Raw genomic sequence first — 21,715 nt, 5'->3', positions numbered from 1 at the left:
TGTAATTGCCATGATTTTAATAAACAGAGCTCAGCGCATTCAAGGGACAGTTCAGTTGCAGATATAATTTACTCCCCTGTAAGCGCTAGGCTTTAAATTCTCAAAATATCGTTGTTCGTGTTGGTTTCCAGCACATGGAAATGGCCTAATGGGAGTATAATAGCAAAGGCATAGCAAGAGCTTGTTCTTTGCCAAGTGTGTTCTCAGCCCTCCTCGTGTGTCAATTCATAATCCTCATGACCCCCGCCTCCCTCCAGTGTTCGTCTTTATTCTGTGCAGAACTTGTCACCTGAGATGCCCTGTGACCTGCCAACCGTGTCCCACAGGAGCAGCGAGGCCAGGCGGCCCCCCGCCCTGCGCTCTGCCACCCCCTCCATCAGGGAAGTGGGCTTCTGACTGGCCCTCCGAGAAAAGACAATGTGGTGACGGAGTTAGCATTTTCAAGTATCTGAAATGTCTTTAAGAAGAGAGAGTACTGTCATGTGTGAGCATTAGTCATGTTCTAAAAAACTAAAGGGATTGGGCTTAAAATAAAGTCAAGAACATCAGAAGGAACTTGGAGAAAAAGCCAGAATGAGAAAATGGTAGCACAGCTAGTGCGGGGGGGGGGGGGGATTGCGGAGTATTTGTCCACAGAGATCCAAACAGGTGCATCCAAGCAGGGAGCCTGGGGACCCTCAGAGCCCCTCCTTCCACTCCTGCCCTCCCTCAGCCACCAAGCACACGCTTACAGTCCTGGAGCCGTGGCTGCAGGACGGGAGGGACCTGCCCCCTTTGCCGTGCTTCCCTCCAGTGCCGGAAGCCGCGGCTGGCACACGGCACCCTGAGTCGGTGTCAGTCGGATGGTGGTGTTGGCTGAGTCGTCTGGACGCGGCCCCTTCCTCTGTGTCTCCCCTCCCCCGGACCTGTTCAGACTTCGACCACCTCTAGCCTGGCTCCTGTGCCCCCTTCCTCCCCAGGCCACTAGAGGGTCCGAAATACAAGCACAGTCCTGCCCACCTTCCTCCACGTACCCCAGCGCGTCCCCTGGCACACAAGCTCAGCCTTGACTCCTCTGTGGGCTGCTAGCCCCGAGCCCTACTGCCCTTCCCCACTCCTCCCCCACCCACTGTACTGTAAGGGCTCCCACCCTCACCCCCATCCCCACTTCTGTGTGGGCTGTGCCCCTGCCTGGAGCACCCAGGCTGCCTGGTGGACACCGCCTTGTCCCCAGACACACCCCCCCCGCCCGCCGCAAGGATCCCTCCCCACGGGAACGGTCCCTGCGAGGCTCCCCTACCCCGTCATTTTGGGTTCTGCACCCCATGCTCAGAGTTCTCCAGGCGCCTGGTTTTTGCTTCTGTCATAGCACTTGCCATGTCGTTCTTTCAGTTCATCAACATGTTTTTCTTGAAGGCCAAGCACCATCTGTTGTCAGGGGTACAGGGGAGAGGCAGGCAGGGGACACACGTTATCGTGGGAAAGAACAAGAAAGCCTGGAGTTGTTTCCTACATGGTTAATGAACCCCTATCACGCCTGGCATCTGCCGTGTGCCCTCGTATCGGCCACTGACTCAAAGCAGCCCGTGTCACCCTCACAGCCTCGTCATCTTCCCGCCAAGCAGAGTGCAGCTTGGAGGGCAGAGCTGGCTCTCACCTGCCTCACCGGCCCTGCCAGGGCTTACTGCGTGGTCACAGATGTGCCCTTCCCCAGTGGGTACAGATGACACGGGCGCAGCGGCCAGAGGAGCAGGGGCAGTGGTCCTGTTCTGGGTGAGGGGCTGTCAGGGCTGCTTTCTCAGAGGAGGGGACTTCAAGGCCAGGACCTGAAGGCAGCGCGGGAGTTCCTGAGAACAAGCAGAGGGCGCAGGATGCTCCAGCCTGAGGGTGCGGCCTGAGGGGCGGCCCAGAGGAAGAGGAAAGCCGGCAGCCCGGAGGAAAGGCAGTTTGGAGGGCTGGAGACGGGCTGGGAGCGGAGGCTGTGCCCTGCTGAGCCCGACTAGTGAACTGGGGAGCTAAGGCTTCATCCCAGGAGCAGCTGGAAGCCCACGAAAGTTTGTTTTTTTTAAATATTTATTTTATATTGGAGTAGAGTTCATTTACAATGTTGTGTTCGTTGGCAAGGTGGTGACTTGGTCTGATACGGGGCTGCTGGCAGAGAGCAGATTGGACAGAGACGAAAGGTGATGTGGGAAGGCCAGTTTGGCCAGATCACTGCCCAGAGGACATGATGGCCTGGACTAGGGTAGAGGCCAGAGGAAAAGGAGTGAATGGATCTGAGGGAATTCGAGGGAGGAAAATCTCACAGCACTGAGACCCTGTTTGGATGTGAAGACGACAGGAAGAGGTCAAGGATGCCAGCTGGGTGTCGGGTATGGGCAGGTGACTGCTTGACAACACCACACGTGGGGACAGAACACAGCGGAGGGAGGAGATAATGAGGACATTGGGGGTGTATGTGGATCTGGGGTCCCCAAGTACATCTGGGAGGCAGATGGGATGTGAAGCCAGGACACCCAAGAGCGAGTTGCCTTGACGTGCAGATGAAAGGGTGTGCACAGACGGTGTTTGAAGCTGTCGGAGGGGGTGAGTTTATTGAGGGATAGAGAAGTGCCTGTTTCCTCTCTCCCCACCGTGATCTCCAACCTGCACCGTCCAGTATGGGAGCCACCGGCCACATGTGGTGATTTAAATTTCAATTAAAATAATTAAATACAATTAAAAATTCTGTTTTCAGGGACTTCCCTGGCAGTCCAGTGGTTAGGACTCGGTGCTTCCACTGTCGGGGCCCAGGCTCAATCCCTGATGGGGGAACTAAGAATCCTACAAGCTGTGCGTGCGGCAAAAAAAAAACGCAACAAAATTCAGTCACACGAGCCGTGTTTCAGGTGCTCTGAAGCCATGTGGCTGGTGGCTTCCCTAACAGCCCGTGCAGGTTACAGACCATTTCCATCATCACAGACCGCTCTGTTGGATAACACTGAGTCTAGACTCCATTGTATTTATTTTGTGTCCGCGGGTGCCCAGGTCCTCAGAAAAAAAGTACAATTCCTTTGATTACAGACCTTTAGAAGTAAACAGTCAGCCGTTTGCTGGCCTAGAGGTCAGAAAAGGAACCCATGGGCTCTTCAGGGGCCTTCATGTGCGTGGTTGGCCTCGAGCTGGGGCTCCCCGCCAGCCACGCCGCCCCAGCCAGAACACGGGGGTGTTGTCAGCACACGGGGCTCCAATGCGTGTTTGTCTGGCTTGAGTCTTAGTTCCTTCTCAGGCCCATAGGCAAGAGCACGTTTGCATTTGAACAGGTAAACCCTTTTAGATTACAATTCAAAATTACAGAGTCTTCACAGAAAGTCAGATCTGGAACTTCTCATTTCAGAAACCAGTTCTGAATTGTCACGAAGTTTCAGCTTTTGCTTTTTATTTTTCGTCTTTGTGGAATGTGTGCCTTGGTTCTTTCTTTTCTTTTCCAGTCGGATGTCACGGATCAGAATTTGTTACGTTTCCTTCCAGAGCAAGAACACTCAGAAGTCTACAAAATGCTTTCTTCCCACATGCTTGTGACGGACTCCCCCTCCCCAGAACACTTAAAATGTAAGTTTAACTTCACTGGTTTTACGAGATAGAAAGATGAGAATGTCACTTCTGAAAGGAGGTTAGAATGAATTAAGAAGGGAGGACTAATTTTAAAAATAATTTTCCTTGTGACTCAGAACATTTCCAAGATCCTTAGAGGTATATTTTAAGTTCAAAGCTAAAACCGGAGTTTGGAATATGGAAGACGTTGAACTTTTATGCGGAAAATTTTAAAGCACAGAGCTTAAGAATAATAACTTGTTTTGCATGTAATACAAGAGATCCCTTTTTTTTCCCCACATGAGAGCCTTTTAGTAATAAAGGGTACAAAAATAAGTGAATAATCTTCTTATTTTGGAGGACACTGTGAGGCTAGATTTGTATGTATGATACTAAGTAACCAACTAAAAACTGAATAATTAGGTCAAAACTCCAAATTCTCTTCTGAGGCTGTCATCTGGTTATTTATATACATTTGCAGGTTTTATGGAATTTTAAAGTTTTTGTCAAAATTGGCAACCTGGATAGAAAGCTGGTCCAGTCACCTAATGAAACATGTATTTTGACGGCAGTAGCAAAGGTGCCTTGTACTTATTCGAGCCTTACTCCATTTTCCGTGAATAATGTGTCCCATTGTACATCTGATTTTCCTTCAGAGCAAAGTGGAAAGATTAAATTAAGGAGAGCAGCTCTGAGCAGCTTTATTTTAATATACAGTATGAAAACAACCAGAACTAATTAAGGCCGACAGAACCAACCACAGACATCTGTGAGCAAATTAAGACTAATCGGGTCCGAGTATGGAATGCAAAACATCTATAAACTACAGAGGGGAAAAACCTGTGTTGCAAAGGTTATAAAACCATGTCTGAAAGTCAGTCATAATGAGAGAAATAGCCCGGCCATGTGTTGACCAAACCCTGTGGGTTTCACAAGATGCGACTTGTTTAGTCTAGAATCACTGTAGAGCTCTCATTCCCTGTTTCTCCTTTTCTCCTTTAATGGCCCAGCTGACAACGACTTAGAGTTTTATTGCCATCTTCTCAGAGGCAGCTTGAACCCAAAGGAATTTCCAACTTATGAATACATAAAATTTGTAGGAAATTTTCGCTCTTACAACAACGGTAAGTGTTCATTGTCGTATGACTGGGGCAGTGGCTTTTCTCATGCAAACGTGCACGTAGGGGCGGGAGGGAGGGGCGCATATGTGCTTTCCATATTTGCATTTGGATTTCTGTGTTCCCAAGATGTGTTTTCTGTGCTCCTAAATGGTACCCCCCATTCGGGAAGAACACGCATCCCCACCTGTTTATGCCAGCACATGACGTCCCCCTGAGACGCACCTTATTCATTTATTTATTTTCAGGCTAATGGAATAGTTCTATGCTGTGAGAAACAACTTACGGTTAATAAAGAACGGGCTCAGCCTACACACAGCCAAACAGGGCTTCATTGTGACATGAAGATCCCTAACCTTGGCTTCTGCATTTCTTGTTTTTTTTTTGCGGTACGCGGGCCTCTCACCGTTGTGGCCTCTCCCGTTGCGGAGCACAGGCTCCGGACGCGCAGGCTCAGCGGCCATGGCTCACGGGCCCAGCCGCTCCGTGGCATGTGGGATCTTCCCGGACCGGGGCATGAACCCGTGTCCCCTGCATTGGCAGGCGGACTCTCAACCACTGTGCCACCAGGGAAGCCCTGGCTTCTGCATTTTTATCCTCCTTTTTACGGAATTGCTGGGAGCCTGTTTTCATAGGTCTAGTCCATGGCCCTTCTGCTAAGTCTGGCCCTAATGCACAGGACATGGTCCTTTTCTGAGGAGCCAGCCATCTCCATTAGATGAATTATCAGGCAGCATAAGCCAAGCAGTAAAATCTTGCTTTCTGTAATTACCCAGATAACTAATTGTCCAAGACCAGGCTGCAACTCTCAAGCAGACTTAAACACTCAGTTTTACTTTTTTTTTTTTTTTTTTTGCGGTACGCGGGCCTCTCACTGTTGTGGCCTCTCCCGTTGCGGAGCGCAGGCTCAGCGGCCATGTCTCACGGGCCCAGCCGCTCCGCAGCATGTGGGATCTTCCCGGACTGGGGCACGAACCCGTGTCCCTGCATTGGCCTGCAGACTCTCAACCACTGAGCCACCAGGGAAGCCCATCCGTTTTACTTTTGACCCAGGCAAAATGGGGATGCAGGCCTGATGCCAGAGATTCAGAAACACAGGTCCCAACACGCAGCCCCGCTGGGGAGCCCAGCACAGAGTGGCCAGCCCTCAAAACCCACAAAACACCTAACTTTGAAAGCTCTAACATTTCATAAAATAGCAAAGATGGGGCAGGGGGAATAGAAGGAAGTGTTGACAGGGAATGGTAGAAAGAGAGAAGAGGGGAGGAGAAAAAATGGCAAAGGGAAACAAATACAGAAAGGTGAGCCACGGGAAGGAGGGGGTGCGCCGGTGGGAGACACAGGGAGTGGATGCTGGCAGCTGACTTGTGGTGCTTCGCTTGCTGTTGTTTAACTCTGGACCCACGGTCCAGTCTATTACCCCCGTCGGATGAGTCCCAGAGTTTCCATTAGAAGCAGCCAAAGTAACGGCACTGAGTCCTAATGACGGTCCCTGTTGTATGTTATTTGCGTACATATACATGCTTTGCTTAAGAGGCTCCAACTATAGGCTAAACAGCACGATCCTCCAGGCCCCGTGTTCAGGGCTGATGCCTGGATGATGGGCTCCTTGGCCAACTCGGGGCCCTTTGCGGAAGCTCCCCACCTAGGGCTCGGGGTGCCCGAGTGGTTGGGAGTGGTGGCAGGTCAGCCTTCCCAAGGGGGCCGCTAAATCTGGGCAAAGCGGGATGAAGCCGAGACCTGCCCGTGTCTAATCTGACTCATCTGAGAGGCTTTCCTGAACCTCATGAGACACGTGTGTAATGAACCACACGACTAAGTAAAGAAACTGACCTAAGGGGTACCTCGTGGAGAACTCAACGTGGTGCCAGTCCGGTGCTGTGGTTCCCTGGGTGAGGCAGCCTGTTACAATGCAGATTCTCAGATGTCCCTGGAAGATTCTAGTTCAGCACACCTGAGGGTGCGGCTGGGACTGAGCAGTTGGAAAACAACCTAGGGGTTCTGATGCAAAGGGTCGTGGACTTTGAGAAACACTGCCCCATTGTAACACTACATGGCACTCCATAGGAATTTTAATGGCACTCCTCTTGCTTATGGTGCCAGGCACCTCTATCCTTGAATTAATATAAGCAGTGGTTTGGAATTTGCTTAAAATGTGTACCGTGGCCATAATGCCAGCTGCTGGGGTAGCAGCCTATCCCAGTTGGCCGCATGCAAGGAAGGGTCCCCAGAGTGCCGAGACTGTGGGAATTATGGGATGCTGCTCCCACGTGTCTCCGTGACAACAGCACACGCACTTAATGAAGGGTACCGGGTTGTGATTGGCTGGTGAGCAGCGTTATCCTGTGAATGTACATTTCCACAACTCTCATTAAGATGCTACTGGATGTCGCTTTGAAGCTTCCTGTCTTTTATCACGTTTTAGAGGATTTCAAGGAAATAGGCAGGCTTCATTGTGAATACCTGAGACTTTTTTTTTTTTTTTAAAACAGCAAGGCTTTATTTTCTCTTCAAGTTGAGACAATGTTTGTTTGCCTGAAAGGATGTGTGGAAGTTATGTGTGATTTTTTTTTTTTTTTTTTGGTGGGGGGAACTGTTACTGCTATAAACACACGGCATTGAAAGTGGAAGTTTTAAAACCAAGAGTTTAAAACCAGAGTGTCTTTGCAGAGCCTGCTAAACAAACCAAAGTTAGGGGAGCTTTCTTGAGACAAGAGTCTCCAAATGTAATTGTGGACAAACTGAACTATAATTCTCACTTGGATTAAAACAGCAAAAAGTGTCAGCCAGATGAGTTTCTAAGATGGAACCCTATGAAGTCACCAACATTCAACCATTTTTGGCCGCTAAAGTAAGGTTTAACATAAGAAATCATTCAGATTTGATTCTGTAGGTTTATTTCTCAATAAACGTGGAGTGATGGGATCATAAAAATAGCTCACCTTTTAGGAGTGTTTCCTCAGTGCCAGGCCCTGGGCTGAGTCCTGACACTGGTTGTCTCATTGGATCCTGGCAGCAACCTCATGAGATGGTCCTAATGGCGTCATCCCATCTTTTTTTCTTTTTCTTTAATTGAAGTATAGTTGATTTACAATGTTGTGTTAGTTTCAGGTGTACAGCATAGTGATTCAGTCTTATGTATATATGTGTATATATATGAATATATATATTTTTCAGATTCTTTTCTCTTATAGGTTGTTACAAAATATTGAGTATAGTTCTCTGTGCTGTACAGTAGGTCCTGGTTGGTTATCTATTTTACATACAGTAGTGTATATCTGTTAATCCTGATCTAATCCCTCCCCCAACCCCCTTTCTCCTTTGGTAACCATAAGTTTGTTTGCTATGTCTGTGAGTCTGTTTCTGTTTTGTAAATAAGTTCATTTGTATCTTTTTTTTTTTAGATTCCACATATAAGTGATATCATATGGTATTTGTCTTTCTCTGTCTGACTTACTTCACTCGGTATGAGAATCTCTAGGTCCATCCATGTTGCTGCAAATGGCATTATTTCCTTCTTTTTTATGGCTGAGTAATATTCCATTGTGTAAATATACCACATCTTTGTTACCTAGTCATCTGTCAGTGGACATTGACATTGCTTCCATGTCCTGGCTATTGTAAATAGTGCTGCTATGAACATTGGGGTGCATGTATCTTTTCAAATTATAGTTTTCTCCAGATATATGGCATCATTCCATTTTTTTTGAATTTTATTTATTTGTTTATACAGCAGGTTCTTACTAGTTATCCATTTTATACATATTAGTGTATACATCTCAGTCCCAATCTCCCAGTTCATCCCACGCCCCCCAGCCCCTCCGCTTTCCCGACCTTGGTGTCCATACATTTGTTCTCTACATCTGTATCTCCATTTCTGCCCTGCAAACCGGTTCATCTGTACCATTTTTCTAGGTTCCACATATAAGATCTCATTCCATCTTAACAGAGGAGGAAATTGATTCATAAAAGGGTTAAGTCTCAAGTGCACAGGTGGGATGTGAGAGACCCAGATTCAGAGCCGTTCTAACCCTGAACTCATACTCTTAACCTCAGGCTTTGCTGCTTCCCACAGATCGAGGTGGCGATTACACATTTAGATGCAAACACAGGCCTCTCCCCAGCGCCTGGCATTCTGTTGGTCCATGATGTCTGTACCTGTGCACATCACGTGTCCTGCGCCCGTGTACCAGGCTGTTTTAAGAGTACCCTAGATTTGTTTTAAATCAAATATGGTAAGACACACAGACATGGAAAGGACTGTGATGAAGAGGTTTATGCTTACAGGTCCCTAGAAACGGTCACAGCACGCCATGCAGGGCCACACGCGGGGGCACCAGGATAGGCCAAAAGCAGAGGGAGCTCAGGAAACGTGGGCAGAGGCCTCTATTATGGTTTCTGCAGAAAAGGGCAGGCGAGGCAGAGTAAGCAGGCTTGGGTTTGGCTGGTTTGAATAATTACAGCAGGCTGTCGGGTGTAAGGGCTGCCGCTGGTTGTCTGGTCCTGGCCCTGGGTGAGGGGAGTGGGGCGGGGATTAGGGCAGGTGGGTAGTGGCTCAGAGTATGAGAGCCTGATAGAGGAGAGGGTGCGGGGTGTGAGCTCTGGCTGGGCTGGTTTTGCCTCCGAAACGTACACTGGAAGTGAGTTGTTTACTATCTCTAGGAGTTGTCTGACCCTGAGAGGAGCAGTCCCTCTAGAGTCAGCACGGCCCCAAATGTCAAAGCATCAAATCCAGAAACATGAATATTACACAAGCCACCCCGTGCAGCTTCCCCAAGGTCCCAGGCAGGCACAGGGTAAGGAGCAATAGGTAAAGGATAGAAAATATGACCGTGAACATCAGTTTTATTTTTTTTTAAGACTATTTTTTATACAGCAGGTTCTTATTAGTTATCTGTTTTATACATATTACTGTATACATGTCAGTCCCAATCTCCCAGTTCATCCCACTACCACCCACCCCCGCCTTCCCCCCTTGGTGTCCATACGTTTGTTCTCTACATCTGTGTCTCTATTTCTGCCTTGCAAATCAGTTTTATTTTCATAAAATACCTGCTCATACTTCAAAGCACTATGCAGAAAACCCTCCTTTGGTCCATTACCATGAAGAGTCCTATCATTTCTGCAGGGCTGATGAGTTTGAGGAGCGTTGTCTGATGTCTTCTTGTTTGGTGCCTGTCGAGGAAATAATGGATTGGAAAGGATGGGGAGCTTTACTCACCTGTGGACTCATTGCACCCCTTCCTGGGCCCACACGGTCTGTGCCTGGCATATAAATAAGTGCCCAATGGACTCAGGTTGACCTACACTGAGGCTCAGTCCTCAGCCCTGGATGCACAGGTGCAAGGGGGCAGATCCAGGGTTCAGGCCAAAGACTTCTGACTTGTGGGGAAATAACGCCCTTCCCTGGGAGCTGAGGATGGAGCGTGCCTTGGCTGAGCCCAGAGCACACTCCAGGGAAGGGGCAGCAGCTTCCTGGAGGGCTCCCGCCACTTCTTTGTCCCTAAATCCAAAGCGAAGATGAAATCCACTTTCGTACACACTGGGTAGACTGGAGTGTGTTACTTTCTGTTGCCCTGTGGACTGCCTGCACTGGCAGGCCTCTGGAGCAGTGCCGAGTGGTCAGAGAAGTTGAGACCGAGACCACCTGGGGTCTCGGGGTGCTGGGAGGCCAGTGGCCCCCTTCCTGATGTCTTTCCCAGGCCCCTCACTCGGGAGCCCCCCCCAGAACTGTCGTTGACAACCTCTCCCGGCCTAGAGCTCATCTCAGCGACCCATCTGATAGATAGATGGGAACCCAGGCTGCTAAGTGCTGGCTGCTACCCCAAACTTACATCCACGGGAACCCTTGGGCCTTAAGCTGAAAGGCCCCAAGTTAAATGTGTAGGCTGCAGGGCAGGGAAGAGAGGGTGGGACGGAGCCAGAGAGGAGACGCTTACACCATGTAGATGAAGATGACATCGGCTTCACCTGCTCAGATCCGTCTGGCCCTATGACCCTGGGAGGCCGGGGCGGGGGAGGACAAAGCACCTTTGCCCTTGTTGACGGGCTTAAACTCTCTCATTGGATGTTTCCAGATTCACCCATCAGTTGTGCCACCTTACCTCCCCCCCAGCACACACTCCTGGGCACTGGGACAAACACACCAACCATTGCCTAAATACTTGAGTGAAATGGAATTTCCCTACATCTGTATCCTTATGTCTTGGTCACTCCTTAGGATTCCATCATTTGCCACAGATGTTCTAGGGGACGGGACTTCCCATCTTTAACCTAGATTTTTAATCAGTGTGAGGACGTACGTGTCAGGAAATGGGATGAGAAAGTAGTTTTCTTTGAATTGTTTCACTTCGGGACAGTTTCTATCCTGCTCTGTGAGAAGCTTCCTGTAGGAATCTAAACTGGGATGTAGAATCACATGTCTCATCCTGTCCCCATAAAAAGCCCGCTCTGACCCCAGGCATGTGGCCTGGAGCCCCGGGGTGGACCACTGGTCAGAGCAGCCCCTGGGCCACCTCTGCTCTGCCCACTGTTTCCAGAATAGAGTTGAAACAAAATTACTTTATTTGGGACTATGTTTGTCTGCTAACAGATTTTTTTTTTTTTGAGCTTTCGAATAAATACACCCCCAACCCAAGTCAGGTAGCCCCAGCCCTACATTCTGATTGGGAAGGAACCGTCCAGATGATGTTCACAGGCATAATCAACAGTCCTAAGAAGGGGCAGCTTGAAGGGGTCCTAAGAAGCAGGTCCCCGTTCCTCAAAGAACTTGGTGTCTGGAAGCAGGCTGTCCTCTCTGTGAGCCGACCTCCGCCCCCAGACTTGGATTTAAGTGCGCATCTGACTGAAATCCGGAAAGCAGTATTTCAAAAGTGGCTGGTGTGCTTCCAAGTAGGTCACCCTCAGCAAACATGCTGCTCTGGGCTTTCCAGAAACCACACACCAGAGGATAAAAGTTTCCCTGCCCTCATTTTACCTATTCACCTCTAACCACGCAACCAGATTTGAAATGCTGGCAGAAGTGGACGCTTCCCAGCTTTCAACCCTTGATGTTCTGTGGGATTTCCGTAGGTTGCCTCACGTTATGGCTTTGGCGTTTTTGGTTTTTTTTCCCTGAGCTGAACTAATTGAGACGTCTCAGTGAAGGGAACCAACCGCACGCCCACCAGACCTCACTGGGAGTGGAGATGTGAGTTTCGCCCAGAAGGACAGCTTCATGGAGGGAAGTCTGATCTGTCTGTCCCAGGCCCCCGAGAGTAAGAAGCAGGGTGCTACCCAGACGGGGATGCGCAGTGTCCTCCTCCAGCAACGGTCATTGCTGCCAGATTAGATTGCAGAGGAATCACGATCACAGTCAAGAACAAATTGTTACCCAAGGGCATCGTTCCGCATGAGCATCTATTAAAATGGAGGGGTGAGGAACGGTCAGACCTTTATCAACCCTATCTTCCTGCTTGTTTCAGCCCGGGAGCAGGGAACTTTTGTCCGGGTTGTCCGATAATTGTGATAAAAGTGTGCACAAGATATCCACTTGGAGGAGGGGATGAGGGCCTGTAGGAAGTTCACTCTCCTGAGGATCCAGTAGTCAGGCCCTGTGGACCAACCGTCTGGGGGAGATCTTATCTGTGCCCTCACAAGCTCCTGGCCCCGACGAATACTCATTTTAATTGATGAATGCCAGGGCAAAGAAGAAATTCAAGTAAGACATGTATTTTCCCATTAGGGTGATTTTTTTTTTTTCTTCAGTCCAGCACATTGCAAACCCCCAGCTCCCTCGTGTGGCTCTCAGCCTTTCTCCGACATTGTTTTTTCCGAATGCCAAACAGAACTGGCAGAAAGAAAAGAAGAAGTGTGTATTACCCCAGCAAGATGGGTGGTGGCCCAGGCTAAAAACTGCACGGGATTATCTTGCTGCCACTCTCCTAAGAGCCCAGTCACCCGGCTGGCTTTTCACAACACACTGGGGGAAGGATACTGTGCAGAGAGAGAAAGAGAGTCTGGAAAGAGTGCGTAATTAGAGATGATTTCTCATGAAGTTGCAGAAAATTACTTTTCCCTCCACATTCTAACACTCCATCCCAAACATTTTGGACATTTATCACAAATGAAATTCAGGGACTTCATTCTTCCTTTAACAAACCTCCTCTGTTTGTTTCACGTCTTCCCAGACACCTACCGGACTTGTTTTTCCTTTGTTCCAAGAAGTGCAGAGAAAGCTATTTGTCACTCTCCTTGTGGACTATTAGTGTGTTTTCCTACAGCTGTTGCGACTAATTTATCAGCAGGCCATCTCTGATCAGAATACTCCATTGCGTGGGCCTGATGGCTGAACTGATACTGAGGAGAAAAAGTTACCTCTTTCTCCATCTATTCCCAGTTTGTGCTGTTGGCTGACCTTCCCTGTCACCATCCCTGCCTCTCCCTCCATCTTTCCTATCCCTTTGGAAGCCCGTCCTCATACCCCCTGGGGTCTCCCTGCCCCCATGGTATCCTTATCTCCTCGTCATGACTGATTTGGGAGCTCACCTCTGTCATCAGGCAGACTTGGAAGCCAGCCCCGGATGCCAAGTGAGACACACCTCATCATTCTTATCCTCCAGAGAACCTCTGGGATCTCTTGGTTTGGGGATCCTAAGAATGCCAGCCCAAGCAAAGTTCTTTCGGGATCTCTGAAATCAGAGGCTTCAGTGATGAACGATCTGGGAGTAAAGAAGGGAATCCATAACCCCGTAGACCCTTTTAACATCCTGCATCTCTCCAAGCACGAGGCCCACGACGGGCGCTTGACTGTCTTCCACGGAGTGCTTTGCAGCTGGTTCACATCCCATCTCACCCAGGCGTCCTTCTGACCGGTGTTAATGCATCAGGGGGCAGTGAGTCAGCCTGAGCCTCTGGAACCAGAACCGTGTCCGTGGGCCACCTTCCCACTGCGCGCCAGCCACCGGCAGTACCAGGCTGGGCTGTGGGAGGGAAGCCACCTTGGGGTCTTAAGGTCTGCCTGTTGGTTGCTGGCCAGGATCAGAAGGTCTCTTCCCGAACTAGGCTTTAACCCGTGAGATGGAAGGTCATCTCGTGAGAGCATCATTCAATAAACACATGTTGGACGCCTGCTGTGGCTAAGACGCCCACGCAGAGCTGGAGACAGACACCTCGCCCCTGTTCCCGCGTGGGGAAGGCTAGTTCTTTAGCTTTGGGAAAGACAAGGTCACTTCTTCTTTTGGATACTATAAAAGCTATGTATTCGCTCTACACAGAACATGTAAATCACTAAAAAGTATAGTTTGGTGAACATTTTCTCCATTCCAGAACATACTAAATCAGTTGGGAATAACGGCTCTCTGTCTGCCTCGAAATAATCTAATTATGGCACCCAGAGTCTCCTTTACATCTGACGCAAAGTAAAATACTTATTCTGGGGATTGTGTCCTCGTATGTGTTTGAGGAGGGCAGAGGTAACAATTAAATATATCTCTAGTGTCTTGCAGTCCCTGCACGATAAATCAGTTTATTACAGATTAAAACAGTTTTTCATTATTTGTATTAATGGGATGCAAACACATACTGGATCCTTTTACACGGCAAATAACCACAAAATTACTTATCTTTGATAGTATATTGGGTTTTATAATTACACAAGATATAAATGTTGGAAAATATTGTTATGAATAATACACCTCAAACAAAACAGTGAGGCCGCGCTGTAATGATTCACTAGATTGTGCTCAGATCACTTTTGAGTAACTGGGGGGTGGGGATGGGAAGTGTATCAATAGCAAGCATTCATCACTTTTGTTGGTTGTGAGTGCGCACACGCACGTGTGCACACGCATGCCTGTTGGGTGGCGGGGGGGAAGGAAAGGTCTGGAAGCAGTCAGAGATCTGATAAGATGGGGCTGTGCTGCAATGAGCGGTTAATCCTTCTGAGAGGCTAGGGAGGCCAGTTGTAATTAGATCTATTTTTTTCTATGACTTAAATCGAAACAACTAATTAAATCCTTAATTAATGTTTTTAAACCACCTCGGGATAAGGAGTGCCAGAGAAGTTACACTAAGTATTCCCTATTACCAGGAGGTCCCAGGGCACAGCCTGCTCTCGTCGACTCTAGAATTTGTGAGAAGGCTTCTGCTGAGAGAGTACAAGTCATTTCAGATGCAACTGGCCAAAGGTTGAAAGTGTCCTCCTCCCCCTGGTTTTCCCCCAAGGTTTTCCCCTTGCCCTCTGTTACAACTTTCACCTTTGATTCACATTCGCCTTTGATCAGGCCTTCATCTGCTTCAGGTTTTGTGGAGGGAGAAGCTTGTTTAGAAGGAATTTGCTCAGTTCCAGGCCCCTCTGTAAAAGATCTGGCTTATCAAGTGCAGACTCCAAGCAATCTTGAAATTTCCCTCCTGGGAGATTTCCATCTCTAAAGCCTTCGAAGTTATAAAAGGACTCTGGTAAGACCACCTTGGGAGACACCCAGGCCAATGGCAAGGTCTGCAAAACACCCACTTAATTTCCATGATCTGAGGCTCTGCCCCTTGAAGAAGTGGGCGGCGGCTGGTGTTCCCAACCTTGTCCCCCTCGCTGTAAATCACTGAGGAAGGCGCTTACTGACAGCACGTGAATTTAGCAGCCGAAAGGATCAAACCAGCTCATGGTTTAGAGACAGATTAAAGAGACTTTCTCTTAAATGCCTGGGAAGTCCTCAGATGTTCATTTGGAAGGTCTTGCTATCCTGAAAGAGAGTTTTATTAGGTTGTTTTCTGGCGGGAGATGTATGATAGATTCAAGCAGAGAGGATATTTCACATCTGGGGAATTTTAAATGTCTTTTTTATTATGCAGATGTTCACATCGCAGGCCCTTCCCTTATGTGGACTTATTTTCCTTTCTCTTGATGACTTCCTTGGCTCACCCTACAAATTAATCTGTTGAGGCCAACAACTGACAGATGTAAACTCTCTCGGGCCCACGATTTTTTATTTTACCCACTTTATATTCATGTTTGGAAACCTTTATTAGTATTTATGTGAATGCATTCAGAGACTATGTTTGGTAAAAGGAATTTATTCATGTTAGTGGGTAGAAGACCACTATAGATAGAAGACCCATTATAGAATGAATCACTTAGAAACCTGTAAACATAGAAAACAAAGGATTCCCAGAAAGCCAAAATCCAAAGAGAGTCGCGCAGATTTCATCTTAGAACGCAGTTAGTTTTCTGACGCTTTCTATGTTCTCAGATTGGAAAACATAACTCTGTCTTAATCTACAAGTTCAGAAATGTACAAGATATAATCAAATACATTTTAAAAAGAAAGAGGTGGTATAGTTTATCTCGAATAATTATCCTCAACCCTGGCGGCACGTTAGTAAATCTGGGGGGCTTTGAAAAGTGCGGATACCTGGGCTTCACCCCGAGTTTCTGAATTAGCTGACCTGGGATGGGGGCAATCATGTAGAAGGTTCCGGGGAATCTGGAGAGAATTCAGTGAGTTTTCTCATATTGAACAGAGCTCTTTTTCCCGCCTAGCAAACTCCACCTAAAATAGCAGAATTTTTCTGTGGCCTGGAAGGTAAAGCAGTTTTTCACAGGCACCGTGAAGACAGGTATTCGGCTCCCAGGGAAACTGCTGCTAATGCCAAGTGGTACCTCCGCCGGGTCTCTGGGGGCCTGGTCTCAGCATCATGGTAGGCAGGAGCCCAGAAGAGCCCCCTCTTGGGAGTCCCAAGACCTGGGTGGAGGCCCGGCTGCATCATTTCCACTCTGAGTCACCTCAGTTAATATGCACAAGCTTCCTGGACCTCTCAGTATCCTCATTTGTAGAATAAGGGAAGTCACACCTTCCCGGACTTGTAAGAATACGTAAGACACAGTGAGCAGGTTTTGTCACCTGTGCAGTGAGTTTTCTTGTGGACACTGCATACCTGTTGGGGCCACCCTGAGTCCATCTCCTCGGTCAGGCCGCTGCATCTGCATGGGCTCCTGGGGGTGGGTAGATGGGGGGTTTCAGGACAGAAGCCCTTGAATCCCAAGTGGGCCGCTCCAGGGCCAGGGGCAGAGGTGGGGTCACCGTGTGTCAAGACCTGCTACTTCCCCTGAGCCCATCAGTATCAGAAACACCGCCTGACGACGCAGCTCATCCTTTAGGACACTGGCTGATGTGCGCACCCAGGGCCTGCTGCAGCATGGGGCCGGCTGCTCAGTTGGCAGAGAATTTTTCCCGGCACGGTAACCGCCGTGGCTGCAGGACTGTGGCGGGGGTTGGGGGGGGGGCAGAGCACTGTGTTACTCACTCGAATTCCAGCTCTGTTTGGCCTTGTGCGAGTTGCTTCCGAGCCTGAGCCTCGGTTTCCTGTGCAGTGGGGATGAGAATAGCACCTAGGTCCCCGAGTTGCCGTGAAAATGAGGTAGTTGATGGACCTGAGGCCTCTCAGTGCCCAGTGGGGCTTGGCTCTGCACCAGCCGGGGCTGACCTGTGTCTCTTCCCCTCTGCCCAGCGCCCAGCCCCTCCTGTAATGGCTTTGACAGCGCCCTTTCGAGGCCCTGCCGAATGCCCCTGGGAAAGGAGGTCTGCTTCATTGCCACCGTTCGCCTGGCAACACCGCAATTCTTAAAGGCAAGTACCCGGAGAGAATTTATCATGCGGAGCGAGTACCACTGAGTCACACTGAGTGATGGGTAATTCATTGTCTTTCTGGGAAAGAATAAGATTTCGATGAGCTCGTCACCTACTCTGAGAACGTTAAATGTCTGATTTCTGTATGGTGACAGCCCCGCAAGCTCTTTCCCCGAACTTTGGTGGCCTGCGAGCCATTTTGTCGGAAGGCAGCATGAATTGCTGGTCATCCTGTAGAGATGCTCTTCTAGAACTCTGTAAGCCTCCCTACCCTTCACGTCCATGTTGACACCACTCAGGGCAGGCGGAGGTAAAAACTGAGTCAAATTGAGGGCTGGCCTGTGGTCTCTTATCTGTGATTGCTTTCGCATCAGAATTTAACGTCATGAACTCAACATGAATTGCATGAATTCAGCATTGCAGATTCAACGTTGCATGAATGTTGAGTTAAATCAGTCATTCAAATTCAGATGAAAAGCCATTTTCCACATGTTTACCACACGTCTAGATAATAGGAAGGGAGTGGTGTGACATTTTGGATCTTAGGTATTTTTCCCCAGCTTGTGAAATAAATTTAGCATCATCTAATACCAAAATTAGCTACAGATGCGGAGTTGCAGTCCAAGACAACTTGGAGACTTGCTCTAAACGATTTTAACTTCTGTTGCCGACCGCGCATTCTTGAACTAACCGGGGGGAGCATCTGGCACCCCGAGTAATAGCTTTCTCCCTCTTAATACAGGAAATGTGCATCGTTGACAAACCTTTAGAGGAATTCACTTCAAGACATAGCTTGGAATGGAAATTTTTATTTCTGGATCACAGGTTTGTGAAAAGAAAAACATATTTGGGTTGGGTGCTTTGCGAGTGCTTGTTTCCATGAGCCAGGCTCTCCTTGGGGGAGGAAAGTCAGGCCTGGTCTCTGCAAGAAGGGCTCTCTGGCAGTGGGGAAAGTGCTTCCCAGCTGGGGGCAGGAGGTTTCCCTCCACTGCATTTGCCCCCTCTGAGGATATGTCCTGGGTTTGGGTCAGAGCATCTCAGGAGAGCCAGGGCACCACAGCCTGGGACATCTTCGGGATACCCTCACCCGCCACCCGACTCGGGACCCTCTCCAGCTCCCATCAGGCAGGACCAGATGTGAAGGAAACTCTCATCTTATTTCTTTCACCACCCTTCTGTCCCTTTAACCCAATCTTCTTACTTCCTTTCGTGACATTTTTCACAGTTTAAGGACAAGAAATCTCCCCTCCCCACCCTTTGATTTTCTATTACACTTTGAGGTTGGGCTGACCCAATCTATAGCTGTTTTTAATTATTCAGTAGTGACCACATTTATGATTATCGGGGCCAGGTCAGGCCAAGGGAACTGAGTATCTAAATGCCAAAAAAATTTTGAGCACTTTGGAAAACACAGCCTCTCCGGTTTTGACCATTGCAAAATTATTTTCCTGCTCTTATTCTCGGGAAATGAGGCCCCCAGGTTGATCATGACACATGCAAACCGCCCCCTCGTCGGCCACCAGGGCAAGCCCTGCGGTACTTCCTCTCTGATGAATGACCCCCCACTGTGCTCGGCAGAGCTCCTCCCATCATAGGATACCTGCCTTTTGAAGTTCTGGGAACCTCGGGCTATGACTACTACCACGTGGACGATCTGGAACTCCTGGCCAGGTGCCACCAGCACCGTGAGTACCTCACACCAGCCCCGGCCAAAGGGCCCCCCCGCTCTCTCCCCGGAGCCCTGACAGCAGGACTCTTAGGCTTTGGAAGTCAACTTAGTACTTGGTTTCTTCTGAGGTGGAGGGCTTGGTCTTCTTTGAGATGATCTAGGAGGAGGTGGAGGTCCCTATCTGGATTCCCCTGTGTTTTGCGTTCACCCGGAATTGACTTTGGTCTGTCTGCTTCCACCTCCAGCCCCTTCCCAGCACCCCTGACATATGCAGGCTCTTTGATCTTAAGAAACTAAGGTGATGCTGCTCCGTGTTTTTTTCTGAGTTACGCAGTAACGTTTCAAAGACAAAATACCGAATTCACTTAACTCTTCTTTAGTCAGCAGAGGTGTGTGGGTCACAAGCAACAGGTCAGATACTGAGCGAGGCCCACAGCAGAAGGATGACCAGAATCCCCTTGCTGCCCTGCAGGAGGAAGGTTTGATGGAAAAGCACAGTGACTTGACGGGATGTTGGTGTCTGGAAGGGGCTGTGCACAGGGTATCGAGGGGCTCAGGGGAGGGTCCCTCACCCCGCTGGGGGACGGGATCAGGGAAGGCGCTCTGCCACAGACCAGGGGAACACACTGGCGAAGGGATGGGGGGCGAGGCTCATGGTGTGACGGAGGGGAAACCACAAGCACATCTGGGTTCTCACTTAGCAAGAGGGGTCGAGAATTCACCATTTAAAGCCGTATTTTTGGTGCCAGGTTCTACCTTTGAGTAGGAACATTTGTAGTAATACCGACCTACGGTTCCTGCTACACGGCTTGACCACCAGCACTGCATTTTGCCAGATGCCCATCTGTCCGACCCACTGTAATCTCGTTGACACGAGAACAGGCGTGAATTCCATCAGGAACCGCTCTTAGGTGTTAATAAGCCTCACCTTTAACACGTTAACCCCTTGCTTCTCAAAGGTGGTCCTCGAGCAGAGCGCGGGTGTCAGAAGGAGTTTGTTAGACGTATAGATCCTCAGGTTCCCCGCCGCCAGGCCTATGGAATCAGAGCATCCATTTTAACAGGATCCCCTAGCGCTCCGGGGGCCCGTGAAATGTGAGAAGCACGGCTACTTCAAGCCGTTGGCCGCTTCTGACTCTTGCAAGGGAGAAAGGCCACCCTGGGTGTAGAACTACCTTTAGCGTCTGAAGGACTGGGCAAGACGCTCTCAGTTTGTTGGGCCTCTACCCTTACCCGCCCCGCCTTTTGAAGTTCCCTCCTTTTTTTTCAAGCTTTAGAACATTTGATCAACAATTATGATGATCAGGCCTTTTAAAATGACCTCAAGATATTAGTCTCCTAGGGAAACAGAACAAAGGTTTCTGATGAGGACAAACTATCCATTGAAGAGGTTTTTCTAGACACCCTGGAAGACAGTAAACAGTGTGATTCCTGTAAAGTATCAGGAAAATGTTTTCTGAGTACTCTGGGGTGTATTTTAGGTAGTCGAAAAAGTCCCTCCTTTTGTGTTGAGGAGAGGCTGAAGGCATCTTGAGTTTAATAATCCAGCTGGATCTTCCTGTGAGTAACTTAGTTGTCTACCTGAGTCTCCAGCTGTCCCCTCAGCAATGTGTTGGTACAATCTTCATTTAATCATGTCTCAGGCTCAAAGAATTTATTACAAGTATTATTTTATTGGTAGATTCAGTGTCTCCTTTTCACTTGAGTCTCCTAGTTAGGTTTTCTCTTGACCGTTTGCATAAATAGTAGCTAAATTCCAGGCACTGAGGCAATAAAACCCATCGGCTCCGCATAGCACGGGGAGATCAGCTCAGTGCTTTGCGACCACCTAGAGGGGTGGGATAGGGAGGGTGGGAGGGAGGGAGACGCAAGAGGGAAGAGATATGGGAACATATGTGTATGTATAACTGATTCGCTTTGTTATAAAGCAGAAACTAACACACCATTGTAAAGCGATTATACCCCAATAAAGATGTTAAAAAAAAAAAATACCCAACTGCTGGGACTTCCCTGGTGGTGCAGTGGAGAAGACTCCACGCTCCCAATGCAGGGGACCCGGGTTCGATCACTGATCAGGGAACTAGATCCCACGTGCGTGCCGCAACTAAGAGTTCCCATGCCGCAACTAAGGAGCCTGCCTGCCGCAACTAAGACCTGGTGCGACCAAATAAATAAATAAAAATAAAGCCCAACTGCTCCTCTTCCTGGAACCCGTGGCCCAGCTTTCTGCCCTGCCCAGGCTTAAACCAGCAGTATCCGTGTGTGCCGGGCGCCCCCAGGGAAGCCAGAAGAGACTTAACCGTAGGGGCTCCACGCAGCCCTGCACGGTGGAGCCGCGGTGGAAGGCACCTGTGGCCGATTCTCTATTTAGAGCCGCGTAGAAGGAGGATGCACAGCAGACTGGCAGCCGCAGGATCTGTCCAGAGGCTGCTGGCTGGCATGTCTATTTTCAGTCTAGTTCTCCCAGCGTCTGGATTGTCTTTCCCATGCTGGGCTCCCGCAGCTCCAAAGACGGCTCCACCTGCAGCAGGAGGATGAGCCCCAGGAAAGCCAGGGCCTCTCTTTAATTAAATTCCAGTTGGAGAATCTGCCCTGATTTAAGGCTCTCTTAAGCCTTTGAGCATTTGGGAAAGCAGACGAATCATTCCTCCGTCGTTTCAGAATATTCGTTACCATTTACCGTGACCTCGATAATGACTTAAAATCCATCACAACTGGGGAAGTGACCAATGTGTGGCGCTGTCTTTTTGAAAGCTGGTGTTTTTAACAGTAAC

At 48.9% G+C, this 21,715-nt stretch overlaps 1 protein-coding gene across 1 annotated transcript in view; it reads left to right on the top strand.

The window, feature by feature from the left end:
* NPAS2 (neuronal PAS domain protein 2) overlaps positions 1-21,715 on the top strand; it is a 101,920-nt gene that overhangs the window by 51,680 nt on the left and 28,525 nt on the right. Inside the window, exons 5-9 of the mRNA XM_029231370.1 lie at positions 3,450-3,570; positions 4,563-4,676; positions 17,154-17,272; positions 18,015-18,097; positions 18,851-18,957. Of these exons, the coding sequence (XP_029087203.1) occupies positions 3,450-3,570; positions 4,563-4,676; positions 17,154-17,272; positions 18,015-18,097; positions 18,851-18,957 (544 nt within the window). The remainder of the gene's footprint in view (positions 1-3,449; positions 3,571-4,562; positions 4,677-17,153; positions 17,273-18,014; positions 18,098-18,850; positions 18,958-21,715) is intronic.

The sequence above is a fragment of the Monodon monoceros genome, unplaced genomic scaffold, assembly GCF_005190385.1.
Source record: "Monodon monoceros isolate NGI ecotype Baffin Bay Population unplaced genomic scaffold, NGI_Narwhal_1 Super_Scaffold_19, whole genome shotgun sequence".
NCBI classification, from domain to species: domain Eukaryota; kingdom Metazoa; phylum Chordata; class Mammalia; order Artiodactyla; family Monodontidae; genus Monodon; species Monodon monoceros.
Note: the sequence above shows the minus strand (reverse complement) of the source record. Positions and strands in the feature narration are given on the sequence as shown.